Source organism: Hemiscyllium ocellatum, chromosome 7 (genome assembly GCF_020745735.1).
Source record: "Hemiscyllium ocellatum isolate sHemOce1 chromosome 7, sHemOce1.pat.X.cur, whole genome shotgun sequence".
Taxonomy (NCBI): domain Eukaryota; kingdom Metazoa; phylum Chordata; class Chondrichthyes; order Orectolobiformes; family Hemiscylliidae; genus Hemiscyllium; species Hemiscyllium ocellatum.
In genome coordinates, this window is record NC_083407.1 from 95967851 (window position 1) to 95983644 (window position 15794).

The window sequence follows — 15794 nt, forward strand, 5'->3', positions numbered from 1 at the left end:
AATGAAAACTCAAATCATAAGGAACAGTAGCAGAGTGGCTATGTTGCTGCACGAGAAATCTAAAAGCTTGGACCAATAATTGCATCAAGTCAGCTGGGGAATTTAAACAGTTCATTAAATAAATGTGAAATATGAAAAGTTGGTATCAGTAATAGCAACTGTGTAATTACTAGATTGTCATAAAAGTCTATCTGGTTCACTAAGGTCCTATTCTTATAGCTCCTCCCCTAGCAAGCTGTTCCAGTACAGCTACAACAGTGACCTAATCCAACAATGTGAAAAATTGCCGAGTTATATCCTATCTGCAAATGGCAGAACAAATCCATTGACCAATTACCATTCGTATGTCTGTTTTCAAACATAAACAAAGTGATGGAGTGGCTCATCAATAGTGACTCCAGCAGCATTTACAAAAAAGTAATATGCTCACTGCTCATTTTGTGTTCCTCCATGACTACTCAGCTCATGACCTCATAACAGCCTTGGTCTAAGTATGAGTACAAGAACTCTAGAGGTGAGCTGTGTGTGACTGTCTTTAATATCAAAGAAAATCAGGGGAAAAGCTTCTGCTGGTTAGACTTGTATCTAGAATAAAAGGTAGGTAATTGTTAAGATTTTTGGAGGTTAATCATGTCAACCTCAGGAGTTCCTCAGGATAGTTTCCTAGGCCCAACCATCGTCAGCTACTCCCTTGGTGACTTTCCTTCCATCATGGGAATGTTCACTATTGATTGCACAACATTTGTGGCTCCTCAAGTTCTGAAGCAGTCCATGAAAATCTGTGAACATATACAGCAAAATGTGGACAACATCAAGGCTTGGGCTGATAAATGGCAAGTACAAGTGGTTGACAAATGTTCAACTTAGGGACACTTGTACTTACGAATCAGATCCTGTACAGTGGTGTATTAATATTAATATTAGACCATAAGGCATAGGAGTGGAAGTAAGGCCATTCGGCCCATCGAGTCCACTCCGCCATTCAATCATGGCTGATGGGCATTTCAACTCCACTTACCAGCATTCTCCCCGTAGCCCTTAATATTGGGGAACTGATGCCTAGAGGTATATTCGCTTGACTGTTAATCAAGAGACCCAGATAATGTTCTGAAGACCCAGGTTCAAATCCTGTTTTGGCAGATGTGAAATTTGAGTTCAACAAAAAAATCTGGCATTAAAAGTCGAATGATGACTAGAATACATTGTTGAAAAAAATCCATCTGGCTCACTAATATCCTTTAAGGAAGGAAACTACCATCCTTATGTGGTCTAGAAAGAAAACAAAAATTGCAGAAGCTGGAATCCAAAATAGACGAGCAGGAGGCTGGATGAACACAGCAAGCCAGGCGGCATCAGGAGGTGGAGAAGTTTTGGGTGTCTTCAGGACTGGGGATGAGTGTGGGTGGAGCTGCAGATAAAGAGGATGGCGTGGGCAGGGTGGTGAAGTGGGGATAGGTGAAGACAAGTGTGAGTCCATCCTTGGCCTTTTCCATTACCACAACAAACCACAGTGTAAATTGCAGGAACAATACCTCATCCTCTGTCTGGGCAGCCTACAGCCTGGAGGACTCAATATTGAGTTCTCCAATTTCAAATAACCTCCCTCCCCATCCCCCAATTCTCTTCCCAGCCCCTCCCCCTCCCTGCCACCAACCAGATTCATTCCTCCCATTGACCAACCAGGTCATAACCTCTCCTTGTGCTCACCCATCCCCACTTCACCATCCTGTCCCCACCACCCCCTTTATCTGCATCTCCACCCCATACCCACCCCCAGTCCTGAAGAAGGGTTACACCAGAGACGTTGACTTCTACACCTCCTGATGCTACCTGGCTTGCCGTGTTCTTCAGACTCCTGCCTGTCTATCCTTATCAGGTCTGGCTGACATGTGATCCAGAGCCACAGCAATGTGGTGGACTCTTAATTGTGCTCCAGACACTTAGGGATGGGCAATAAATGCTGGCCTCACCAGTGACATCATCCCATGAATTAATTTTCAAAAAATTCAAGATCCAACATACAATCTAACTATTGCCTGTAATTACGAATGACTGTTCTGTATTGTGTTACGACTTGTTAACAAATCCGCTTACGAACACATTGAAGAACAGAACCTGTCCTTAACCTGGGACTGCCTGTAACATTCACACCACAAATGTCAGGCAGTGATCATCTATTGTCCCACTGATGTTCAATGATGTTCCCATTGTTGAATCCCTCACTATCAACATCCTAGAGGTTACTACTGACTAGGGACTGAATTGAACCGGTGTACAAATTCGGTAGTTACAGGGGCAGGCCAGAGCCTAGTAATTCTGCAGCAAGTAACTTGCCGCCTGCCCCCAAATGTCTGACTGTCATCTACAAGGTGCCAATCAGGAGTATGTGAGGAAATACTTTCCATTTGCCTGGATGAATACAGCTCCAACATTCAGAACCAAGTCTTCCACTTGATTGGCACCCCATTCTCCCTTCACCATCAATGCAGTGACACAATCTACACACAAAATGCATATAAACAAAATGCACTGCAGCAACTCACCATGGCTGCTACAACAGCATCTTCCAAACTTGCAACCTCAACCACCTAGTAGGATTTGATTCACAGATGCATGTGAAGATCACCACATGCAATTTTCCTGCTAAGCCACACCATCTTGACTTGAAAATACATCTCCACTATTACGGAATCAAAATCCTGGAACTCCCTAACAGCACTGTGGGTATCCCAATCCCCAAGGATTGAAACAGTTCAAAAAGGCAGCTCACCTCCATCTTTTCCAGGGCAGTAAATACTGGCCAAGCCTAAGATGCCCAGATCCAATGAGTAAAACTTTTTAAAAATTTCTATCTGTTTAAAATATATTTGGGTCTTAATATTCCTCTGAAATGGTCTAGCAAGCACTCAACGAAAAGGTTTTCAGGGTGTTCAATTAGAGCTGACACTGTCAGTGTTGCCCATGATCTGTGAATGAATGAGAAATAAAAATGCCATCAAAATGATAGTTTTGAAAGGGAATAACTTGAGAACTAAAACTTGGAGTATTAAATGTAAACCCCAGGTGAAATAACTCCTTAAGATGCCGGTATGCCGTGACGAAGTTTCCTTTCATTTACACATGAACAGTCCTTGACTTTGACTTTGAATGAGATGGTACCAGGTACCAGAGTGTCAGTATCTCTGACACTCACCCTTTTTATATACCATCCACAATCAGGGAATTCATATTGAGGTCCAACTGGTTTCCTCGAGGAAACAGTCACTACATTCCTCCCCCTCTGAGTCAGAGCATGTAAGCCAGTGCTTTTTATTTGGAGAGACTCATGGGGCATTTCAGCACTCGGTTAGGTTCCTCCAACTTGGTGTCAGATTTACACAGGAGCCTGATTTTTGCACCAGGAGCTCCTCAGTAGAATTTCAGTCTCCCCTTCTTGCAACTAAGGCGTCAGGGCAACTGCTTCCATCATCTCCATCTTGGATTCAGTGAACTCGGCAATGCTTGATGGAGAGTGAATCCATGGGTTCCAGCAGCATTTCTGAATTTTGCTTCTGCACTGTTTGCGAATTTGTGGCTTTCCTGTGGTACATATTCTCACTCAGGACTATTACATCTACCCGAACTTTATACATCATACATATGCTCATTCAGGACTATTACATCTACCCGAACTTTATACATCACTGGTCCTGACCTTGTGTCAAGCATGCCTCTTATCCATTCAGGACTATTTCCAAATTCAGTGATACACCAGATTTTGTCCATTGTATCAAACTGTTGCTCTCATCTGGAAAAGTCTGGTATCCAGCATTGAAGTAATGGAATTCCTAATGCTGTTTCACTCCCTCCTTCCAAAACTGAAACAACTGGATCTTTCGGTGTCCAGAGTCTCTGATATTGTCACTGGTGACTGGGAGCAAGTCCAAAAAATTTAATATCATTACAGTCTCTACCATTGGAGTACTGTAATATTAAAGAGTTAATTTGCTTTGCTGACCAACAGGAAATTGGATGTCCGAGTCTAGGTGGAGAATGCCTCCGACTTACAGATAGATTGTAGGGAATTTACATTCCCATCCCTTGCCATTCAGAACTATTTACATGGCCATCTACTATTCAGAGATGATTTAAATTTGCAACGTCATCCTATTCAAAATAAATAAGAACATTGCAGTTGGAAGTTTGACCACTCCCTGTAATTAAAAAAAAGATTCATAACATTAAAAGATGATTTTAATTACATTATTTCTGGAGATGAGTAGGGTCACTGCATTGTGTCTTGAGTGGCAAGTGACTGTGAGGGTGTGACTGGGGGGTTGGCTTGTAAGCATCACTGACTGTGATGTAAGATTTTGTATAAAGGAAGGACTGGTTCCTTTGTTCAGAGAGACCTCTCAACGCTTCACTAGCATGGTGAAGAGTGTTTAAAGTTTCTCCAAAGTTTGTACTGTATTTGCTTAATAAAATTTGGTTGTTCATAGAAGTTGACGTGTTGCAGTTGCATCAAATGTGTAAGAATCTCAGAAAGAAGAACTTGACAGTACCACAGATGGTGTATCTGCCAGTGAGAGGTTGCTCAATGCTTCCACATTCAGTAGTTGGCCTCCTGGACAGTGTTCTAATTTGTAATTATAAGCACTTAATATGGGAGCCCACCACTGAATGCAGTCCAGAGCTATGGGAGAGACACAGCCTTGTCGTTTTTAAGCAGACCTGGTAGGGGTCTATGGTCCATTATTATTACAAATTTATATCCATAACGGTATTGGTGGAACTTGCTAAACCTGAACCTGAGTCTTGGGATCATGTGTGCCAATACCTTAGAGGGTGATAGCTGTTTCTTGACTTCATTGAAAACTAGGGGTTGTCTATGCAACCATTTCCAAAGTTGAGTCGAGAGTGTGATGCTGGAAAAGCATAGCAGGTCAGGCAGCATCTGAGGAGCAGGAGAATCGGCATTTCAGGCAAAAGCCCTGCATCAGGAATTACAGTGGTTTGCTTACCCAGATCATGAAGAAAATTTTACTTATTTGGCCAAGGCTTGGCTTTGTTTACGGGTGTTGCTGTTGACTGAGCTAGAGGCCCTCTGTGCAGAAAATGTCCTGAGTGAGGCTGTGCAATTGCTTGCACTCAAGTGGTGTTCCCCAAGCTCAGTCAGACTGGCGAGGGTGTCCACTTCCATCGGAGTACTCTGCAACTTGTTAGCTCCACTTGTCACATTTTCCAGAGATGAAGCCAGCTGTAGCACCTGTTTGATGTTTAGTTGGGCTTCAACTAAACATCAAACATCAACATTTTTGCATACTTATATCAATAATCTCACATACCAAACCGTCTCTAAGCATCTCATTCAGGGTTTATTCAAAGTCACAGACTTCTGTCAGTCATCTTAACATAGTCAAAAATCTCAATACATATTCCCCTGGTTCTCACATTACGAGTAAAAACTAAAATACCTCAAAATGAGAAAGTGCTTGGGGCCATAAAATTCCTTAACTATGTCCATCAATTCTTGAAAGGTTTTAGTATCCGTTGCTTCAGGGAATATTAGGTTCCTGATGACTGGAAAAGCTGCAGCTCCTCAGGCTGTCAGGAGAATTACTCATTGTTTTTTTGTCTGCCACAATGTCATTTGTCTGTCCTTGACAGCAAGTTCGAACAGGTCAAGTTTCCTGAACAAAGGAATGCTGTAAGAAATGCTTGCCCGAATCAAAGACAACTGTTGCAAAAGAGTTTCTTCAGAATTGTGCTTCACTGCCTCATTCATAGTCAGATCAGAGTGTCTGTATTGCTGACATTTACTGTATTTTGTCAGCCAGGGCTCTCTGGAGTTGTCATTCTGATCCAATCAGGGAACTTGTATTCTTTGAAGTCCAGCTTGCTGACTTTGTTACAATCACTATACCCGGTTAATTCTTCAAAGTGGGCAACACATGCCAGCTGTAATTGAGTTTTAATGTCCATAGGTTTCTTTCCATGGTGCATTAACCTTTAACATAGTAGTATATCGTCAGTAGCCAACCTTCCTTCTCAAAATTATTTCCAGCAGAATGGATGTCAGTTTGCTAATTCCTTGCCATTGATTCTCAATTATTTAAATTGAATATTCAGAGTTGACACTTTTAAACTAGCTCATCTATTTCTTCTTCTTGAACTACAGAACATCTCCCACACCCATTGCTTTCTAATTTGTAACAGGTGTCAGTTGAAAAGGACTTGACATGTATAACTGTAATCACTCCTCAAAGGTGACTGCTCACTTTGCACTCTTAGCAGATAATAATATTCGCAGGATGGGTTCTTGTCAGCTGCTTGGAGAGCCCGAGAGACCTTTTCCAGGAAAGGCCTACTGAACCACACACTGATCAAACAATGGTGAGACCACTGTTAGGCTTTCTGCCAGAATCACAATCTGGTGGGGAGGAGTCCTGCTTAGCAAGAGCTACCAGCTAATCAAAGTCTGATGGTTCTTACACTCAGCAATATCACAGGAGTAGTTGACCCATCGGGTCCATCAGTGGAAGGCTGAGACTCTTAATTGGCCACTTAATGGCCTCAACTGACAGCAGAATTGGACGGTTCACCATGGACATTTCTGACCAGAACATAATCCTGCAGGAGGCAAGAAGATGATGGGAATTGGGTATGTCACTACCCCTCCTAAGTGCCCATCTTGCTTCCAGAAACACTGTCTGCAGGAGCTGAAGGTCCCATTCACAATTAAGAACCTTAAATAAAAGCAAAGTACTGTGGATGCTGGAGATCTGAAACAAAAAGAGAAAACACTGGAGAAATTCAGCAATTCAGGCAGCATTTGTGTAGTGAGAAATGTTTAAGGTTTTGAGTCCAATATAATGCTTCTGTAGAACTTAAGGAATGGGATCTTAAGATCTGCACAGTTTTTGAAATACATTCCCTGCACATATTATCACTTCCTTGGAATGCTCATATAAATAGTACCTCAAATCTGTTGCTGTCTTTTATCCTCCTTGTTTTAGGATCCAAACTAAAATTTCTAAAACTGAGAAGTGAGGATTTAGGCATCAACTGAGGTTGCATATCAAAAAAGCATTCAGCTAATTTCAGTTTTTACAACATAACTCTTTCTTTTTGCTCATGACCTTACATTACAGAGAACAGCACGACGTCAGTTTTGCTGTTCTTTGTCAAGTCGACTGTAACACAACACTCCTTTCGGCTTCCTGATTTGCTTTTCCTTTTTTTGTCCCTGTTTTCAACCTTATTTGTTTTTTGTGCCACAGACTTTGGGGTTTCTTTTAGGTTTATTTGATTTCCTTCAGTTTCCTTTCCTGAGGCCTAGATATGTCTTACCTAATGATTCCAGTGTACCAGTCACCCTGCCACAACTCAAAAGTGACTGCTGTTCTTGTGTAATCCCAGATGAATGTTGGAATGTTGCTCAACTGAATGTGACATCAAAACTAATCTCCATTTTATCAATAATACTGGACAAACTTGTGATTTTTGAGTAAATTGACAAATGCTCAAGATGATTTTTGGTTGCTTTCTCCCCCTCCTCCTTCCATCAACACCCCGTACCCCCGCCCCAACCACCACCACCACCAAAAAGTAGTCTGGAACCACTTAGTGTCCTTATTCCTGCTGAGAGCAACCAGGATGCGTTTCTGATTCAGTTGTATTCTGATCAGTGCATTTAATGATTATTCTTTCAGAAAACTGTGACTCTTTTGGCCGTACAGATCTTCATTGGTACCTCTGTATGCATTGGTGCTGAGCTGACTGATTCTGGAGATCAGTACCTTAACCACTATCCCTTCACTTCATAATGTTGTCACATGCAACATGCACTTGCACTTGTGTGCCATGATGTTTGTCCCAGTTTGTCAAACAATAGAAAACAGGCTCTTAGACAGAATGGAGAAAAGTTTCAATGTTATAGGGCAAGGATATGGTGAAGGTGTGGATACATTTTCCAATATCTTTTCCAGAAAATCATCAGGGACATGCCGTGCCAAATGTGACCTCCTCTATGTTGTATGTTTCAATGTTGATTTGGCCATGAAGCCTACTGAGAAGGCAACAGCAATTCACACAAATATGAAGCTTCAATTTAATAAGAGTTAGATTGCTAATGCTAAGGTACAGCATCTAAAAGTTCATGAATTAGTAAATGACTGTCTATTCTTAAAAATGTAATGATTTTGTAGCTGAAGGCCTAATTTGAGAATGTGCTTCCTTTAATACCTCTTTATAAAAACAAACTGACCATTTGTTTTCTGGTGAGTAGAAGGTGCCAATTACCTCTAATTAGAAACATGGTTAGCTATCTAATTGAGAGATAAGTGCAAGGAATTCTGAATTAATATAGAGTAGAAATGTTCATTTAGCTGAATTACACCAGTTCATTGCTCTTTAAATGATGTCATCATTACTCACTGTTTAGAAAGGGAATTGTACTCTTGGGGAAGACACAGTACTTTCAGTGTAGTTTTTCTTCTCTCAAAAATGCTTCATTGAATAAAAAGCGAAAATATAGTTGAAAATGTCAGTTTGATCTAAGATACTCCTGTCTGTGCTTGACAAAAACAGAAAGCTAAAAGCTTGGCTTTTTCCCACCACCACCCCTCTGCTGGGTACTTTATGGATCTGCCAGAAAGATAAACCAACTCTTGGCTAGCTGAAGCTAGCAAGAAGCACTATTCCCAAGTGGGGTTATTGATTCTACAACAAAGGCACAATTTTCTTTTTTTTTAAAAGTGGAGAGTTGGACCGAGAGTCATGGTTGATATTCAAGTAGCACGATTACATAGTGGAAATGCTGCTGAGCATGTTGGAAACTAGCCCAAGACTGACCCACTGACTGCATTATTTACATGAGTCTTTTCCTGTTGCAAGGCAAAATAAGCGTATTCTTTACATTTAAATGCCTTCTCTTTTAAACATGCTTCTGAGGAGGACAGTACTTTTAGGTTAATCATCACTTTATGAAAGAAATACATCCTTTGGTAAGTAGAGGGAGGTTGGTGAACTGGTTATGGTACAGGGATACTTAAGAAAGTAGATGTAATAAAATATGGTACACATTTATCTCAAATTTTTAAAGCATCCCAAAGATGACAATGAGAGTATTCATCTGTCTATACTATAGATAACCACTAAAATGGTTGGTCATATTTATTTATAGGTTAAAACAGAGTTTGTTAATTCATGTGTTTTTCAGTTAACCATGAGAGGTTTAATTGTCAGCAAATATTAATGCAAAGGTTGATTTTGGCTATATTGAAGCTGATGATACTGAAATAGGAGAGGTCGTGTGCCAGAATGATATTCATTTTGCAGTACTTCACTGGTTTCTGTCACAGCTTTGGATATCCTCACACAACTTGTATCCCGGAACTTGAAACATGTCTGAAAGATAACTTAGGTGTTAAAAGGGTCATGTTTTCCTGTACTCACTGACTACATAAAAATGTTTTTCTACATCGCAACAGTGATTGCCAAAGGCATTATTTAAAAGCAAGTGAGATAGCTTGAGATAGCTTTGGCAAATAGAATTAAGGAGAATCCAAAGGGTTTTTACAAATATATTAAGGAAAAAAGGGTAACTAGGGAGAGAATAGGGCCACTCAAAGATCAGCAAGGTGGCCTTTGTGTGGAGCCACAGAAAATGGGGGAAATACTAAATGAATATTTTGCATCAGTATTTGCTGTGGAAAAGGATATGGAAGATATAGACTGTAGGGAAATAGATGGTGACACCTTGCAAAATGTCCACATTACAGAGGAGGAAGTGCTGGCTGTCTTGAAACGGGTAAAAGTGAATAAATCCCCAGGACTTAATCAGATGTACCCGAGAACTCTGTGGGAAGCTAGAGAAGTGATTGCTGGGCCTCTTGCTGAGATATTTGTATCATTGATAGTCACAGGTGAGGTGTCGGAAGACTGGAGGTTGGCAAACATAGTGCCACTGTTTAAGAAGGGCGGTAAAGGCAAGCGAGGAAACTTTAGACTGGTGAGCCTGAATTCGGTGGTCCCTCAGGATTCCCTCCAAGTTGTTGGAGGGAATCCTGAGGGACAGGATGTACATGTATTTGGAAAGGCAAGAATTAATTAGGGATAGTCAAACATGGCTTTGTGCATGGGAAACCAAGTCTCACAAACTTGATTGAGTTTTTTGAAGAAGTAACAAAGAAGATTGATGAGGGCAGAGCAGTAGATGTGATCTATATGGACTTCAGTAAGGCGTTCAACAAAGTTCTCCATGCAAGACTGATTAGCAAGGTTAGATCTCATGGAATACAGGGAGAACGAGCCATTTGAATACAGAACTGGCTCAAAGGTAGAAGACAGAGGGTGGTGGTGGAGGATTGTTTTTCAGACTGGAGGCCTGTGACCAGTGGAGTGCCACAAGGATCGGTGCTGGGTCCTCTACGTTTTGTCATTTACATAAATGATTTGGATGCGAGCATAAGAGGTACAGTTAGTAAGTTTGCAGATGACACCAAAATTGGAGGTGTAGTGGACAGCGAAGAGGGTTACCTCAGATTACAACAGGATCTGGACCAGATGGGCCAATGGGCTGAGAAGTGGCAGATGGAGTTTAATTCAGATAAATGCGAGGTGCTGCATTTTGGGAAAGCCAATCTTAGCAGGACTTATACACTTAATGGTAAGGTCCTAGGGAGTTTTGCTGAACAAAGAGACCTTGGAGTACAGGTTCATAGCTCCTTGAAAGTGGAGTTGCAGGTAGATAGGATGGTGAAGAAGGCGTTTGGTATGCTTTCCTTTTTTGGTCAGAGTATTGAGTACAGGAGTTGGGAGGTTATGTTGCGGCTCTACAGGACATTGGTTAGGCCACTGTTGGAATATTGCGTGCAGTTCTGGTCTCCTTCCTATCGGAAAGACGTTGTGAAACTTGAAAGGGTTCAGAAAAGATTTACATGGATGTTGCCAGGGTTGGAGGATTTGAGCTTTTGAGCGAGGCTGAACAGGCTGGGGCTGTCGGAGGCTATGGGGTGACCTTATAGAGGTTTACAAAATTATGAGGGGCATGGATAGGATAATAGACAAAATCTTTTCCCTGGGGTCAAGGAGTCCAGAACTAGAGGGCATAGGTTTAGGGTGAGAGGGAAAAGATATAAAAGAGACCTAAGGGGCAATGTGTTCATACAGAGGTTGATATGTGTATGGAATGAGCTGACAGAGGATGTGGTGGAGGCTGGTACAATTGCACCATTTAAGAGGCATTTGGATGGGTACATGAATAGGAAGTGTTTGGAGGGGTATGGGCCAGGTGCTGGCAGATGAGACTAGATTGGGTTGGGACATCTGGTCGGCATGGACAGGTTGGACTGAAGGGTCTGTTTCCGTGCTGTACATCTCTATGACTCTTAAGTGGTGTAAGAGTGGAAAAAAATTCTATTAATTCATTCTCATTCCTCTGAAAAACAGAATTGAAAATGAGTAAACTTTTGAAACCCAATAAAGTGGTGGGAGGAATAGAAATGAAAATCTAATCCAGATGGACCCGCACTCAATTTCCAAGTTCCTTCATATTTTCCATGTATTTGGCTCATACTTATTCCATCCTGCATCATCTTGGAAACTGCTTATATCCAGGATAGTTCTAATTCCACTAATATTGCATGGAGTTTGGGGCTTCTACTGGTGTTTTGGGATTTTATTTTTTGATGCAGTCGCTCTTAGAGTTATTTGAGAAATTTGTAAATGAGCATGCATCCTTGCTCATTTATATATTGTATCTCTGCAGTATAAATTTGTACAGGTTTTAAATAAATATTTTTGACTTTGTCAAATACATTGTTTCCGATTGTTGTATACTTAGTGTGTTATCTTTCGATTAAAAGTATTACAACTTCAGTTCATGTAATTGAAAAACTCAGATACAAATGTGTCTCTTAAACCTACTAGAGCTTAAACCTTCTAGTTTATGAAATGCCTTATAGCATTTTATTTACTTGTAACACTCACTTAGCTGTAGATTAGCCTGTCTTGTGTGCTAGAACATAGAACAGTACAGCACAGAACAGGCCCTTCAGCCCACGATGTTGTGCCAACCACTAATCCTCAAGTATGCACCCTCAAATTTCTGTGACCATACGCATGTCCAGTAGTCTCTTAAATGTCCCCAATGACCTTGCTTCCACAACTGCTGCTGGCAACACATTCCATGTTCTCACAACACTCTGTGTAAAGAACCCGCCTCTGACATCCCCTCTATACTTTCCTCCAACCAGCTTAAAACTATGTCCCCTCGTGTTAGCCATTTCTGCCCTGGGAAATAGTCTCTGGCTATCGACTCTATCTATGCCTCTCATTATCTTGTATACCTCAATTAGGTCCCCTCTCCTCCTCCTTTTCTCCAATGGAAAAAGTTTGAGCTCAGTCAGCCTCTCTTCGTAAGATAAGCCCTCCAGTCCAGGCAGCATCCTGGTAAACCTCCTCTGAACCCTCTCCAAAGCATCCACATCTTTCCTATAATAGGGCGACCAGAACTGGATGCAGTATTCCACGTGCGGTCTAACCAAAGTTTTATAGAACTGCAACAAGATCTCACTACTCTTAAACTCAATCCCCCTGTTAATAAAAGCCAAAACTCCATATGCTTTCTTAACAACCCTGTCCATTTGGGTGGCCATTTTAAGGGATCTATGTACCTGCACACCAAGATCCCTCTGTTCCTCCACACTGCCAAGAATCCTATCCTTAATCCTGTACTCAGCTTTCAAATTTGACCTTCCAAAAACTTGGAAGTTGGAACATTTTTGTGTTAAGTATTCCTCAAAGTTTAGGTGTCCATTTTTATTAACGTATTGAGTTGTACTTCTCATTATTTGCTTTAACTCAGGAGGGCAGAGAACAAATTGGTACTTGCTAAAAGAAACTATTCAATATAACACTTTTATCCAACTCAAACAAGTATGACAATGGGACCAAAACAAGAATGAAATAATTTCTGCACTCTTAATTTTTTCTATGATGCTCTCAATACAACTCATACATTGGTATGCAGTTCTACTATGAGCAGTAATACTGAAAAAGTAGAATTCATGCATAAGCATAATTTGTAAGAATCAGTATGTTGTTCACTATTGAATAGGGGAGGGGGAACACTGTTAATTGATCCTCTCCTCAATCAGCCTAGCAAGAAATGCACTTTTAGTCGTGGGTCCTGTGAAGAGTCCAGAAGCAGAAATTCTACATGATGTTCCTTTCCCAGATGCATAACCAGAAAATGCAACTTAGGATTATTGCAACATTGAAGCTCAGGTACAGGCGTAGGCCATTAAACCTAATTAGATCATGGCGAATCATTTTCCTCTGTAATTTTCCCACACTATCTCCATATGCTTTGGTTTCATTAGTTTTCAGAAATCAATCAATTTGTCTTGAACATACTCAATGACTGAGCTTCCACAGGAATAGAGAATTCCAAAGATTCAACACCCTTTGAAGAAATTCCTCTTCAGCCTTGTATGACCTCTTAATCTTGTGATTATATCTCCTGATTTTAGACTCACCAGCGAGAAGAAAATCTTGTTACATCCACCCTGTCACGCCCTGCAAGAATTTTCTAGATTTCATAACGTGACCTCTCATTCTTCAAAACTCTAGAGAATATAGACCCAAGCTCCTCAGTCTCTCCTCATAAATTAATCCTGCCATCCCAGGATGGGATGAAACTGATGAAACTCCACTGTACTCCATTTTTGACAAGTATAATCCCTCATTGGACAAGGAGATAAAAACTGTGCACAATACTCTGGGTGAAGGCTCTGTACGACTTCAGCAAGACATTTTGACTCTTGTACTCAATTCGTGATGAAGGCAATTATACCATTTGGCTTCCCACTTGTTTGCTGCATCTGCATATTAATGTTAGTGATTTATGAAATATTCTGCCTTCACTTTTTTCTACCAAGCTTCACATTTATTCTAATATATTCTATCTGCCATGTTCTAGTCCGTTCACAGAGTCTGCGCAAGACCTCTTGAAACTTTGTTGTATTCTCCTCCCAGCTTTCACTTCCCTCAGTTTGGTGCCATAATTTAGTTTGGAATCATTTATATAGATTGTGAACAGCTGTGGACCTGGCACCAACCCTTATGGCAACCAACTTACGACATTTATTCCCACACTCTGCTTTATGTCTTAACAAATTCTCAATCCATGTAAGTGTATTTTCCCTTATCCCATTGGCAAAACGTGCAAGAGGACAGATGAGTTTTTTTTAGTGTAGCAACTTATTAATTGAATTCACTACCAGGTAGTGGAGGTGAATTCAGAATTAATTTCAAAAAGGAATTAGAAATATAATTAAGAAAGAAAAAAACAGTAAAGAGTTATGGGGAGAGGATAAATAAGTAGAGCAGTTCTGTGAAAAGACTGGCATATAAGTTGTGCCGTATGATTCTGAGAGTCTAGCACACGAGTTTTAAAGTGATTGTAGTGTACTTCTGTAATTTCAGTTTAATCAATTAACATTGACTTGGGAATTAAACCTGGACCTGCCTGTTTTATTCAACTTTCTTTTTAACGTAAGATGTTCAGTATCTCAGAGAGTTTTAAGGCCTCTGACTTCACTAACGAGTTGCAATTGTTGTAAAATTTCAAATTAACTCAAATCTGTTTTGGTTACAATTTACAATAATTCATTTTAATTAAAATGCCAGGTGCTACTTAATCCATTATTCTGAGTTCATATGTGTTTCAGTTGCTTTCACACTTACACATTACGCAAGAGTTGCAACCTGATTATTTGATTGTGGTTCTTCTTTTTACTGCAGAAAAACTCAGCATGGCTCATTAGACCAGAGTTCGCCACCTCAAAGCAGCATATCTGCCTCATACAATCATCCGATGCTTGTCATGTACGATCACAAAGATGACTTTCCGCTCAGAAAAACAGGTAACGCTGCATTGATGTGAAGGTTTTGATAAAGCTAAGTCTAGTTTACTGATGTGAAAGCAAAACTTTTTTTATGTTTGATGATTTTGATTGTAACTAGAATCAAATAGTTAATTTTTAATAATGCCACCTAAAATAACTGCATAGAGGCTAGTATCCCGTCACCAAGTCACTCTTTACTTACATGTGCGCAATGCAAGCACACTGACCAGCTAGCGCAGAGGCAGCCCTTAGACTGAGGAAAGTCTCGAAATCTCCTTTTTATATCTGTCAGTCAGGACTCCATGATTGTCCCAGAATAACAGCCCTAATCAGGAATCTCATAGTCAATGAGATCCAGCTGGCCCTACTGCAATCAGTGCATCCCCCACCCCAGGGTGGCTCGTATATTATAGCCTGTCTCTTGCACCTAGAGCATCTTGGGAGAGGTTCCTCCTCCTCTTCAGACAGTAACAGAATCTAGGCTAAATCCTATCTCTGACTATCTCAGGTTTCTTGGATGCTAGATGCAAGGGGAGAACCCATGGTTTCAGACAAACTTTCTGGTTATTCTGAGGGGTCAGGTATGTTTTTCTCCTGCCCTGTTTGCAACATAGCCACTTGCATGATCCACATGTTTGTTCAAGACTGCCTCATCTACCCAAACTTTGTATGTCACAGACTTGACCTTGTGTTGACCTCACCTCATAACCATACAAGGCCATTTCTATTGCTTCGACACAAAACTTCGTCCCCTGATGTAAATTGTCGGTCTCGCATAGAGAAAGTATGTCGCCAGTACTGGCGCTGTTGCTGTTGTTCCACCTTGTCCTCCCAAGTCTGGGATTATCCAGTTTAACCTGGTTTCTTCCATTGGCAACTCCCCTTGAGTTATCCCTGTAG

At 40.8% G+C, this 15794-nt stretch overlaps 1 protein-coding gene across 13 annotated transcripts in view; it reads left to right on the forward strand.

The window, feature by feature from the left end:
- hdac4 (histone deacetylase 4) overlaps positions 1-15794 on the forward strand; it is a 494585-nt gene that overhangs the window by 302363 nt on the left and 176428 nt on the right. For all 13 annotated transcript variants that reach the window (XM_060827518.1, XM_060827517.1, XM_060827519.1 and 10 more), the window contains one exon: positions 14791-14912. In XM_060827518.1, the coding sequence (XP_060683501.1) occupies positions 14791-14912 (122 nt within the window). The remainder of the gene's footprint in view (positions 1-14790; positions 14913-15794) is intronic.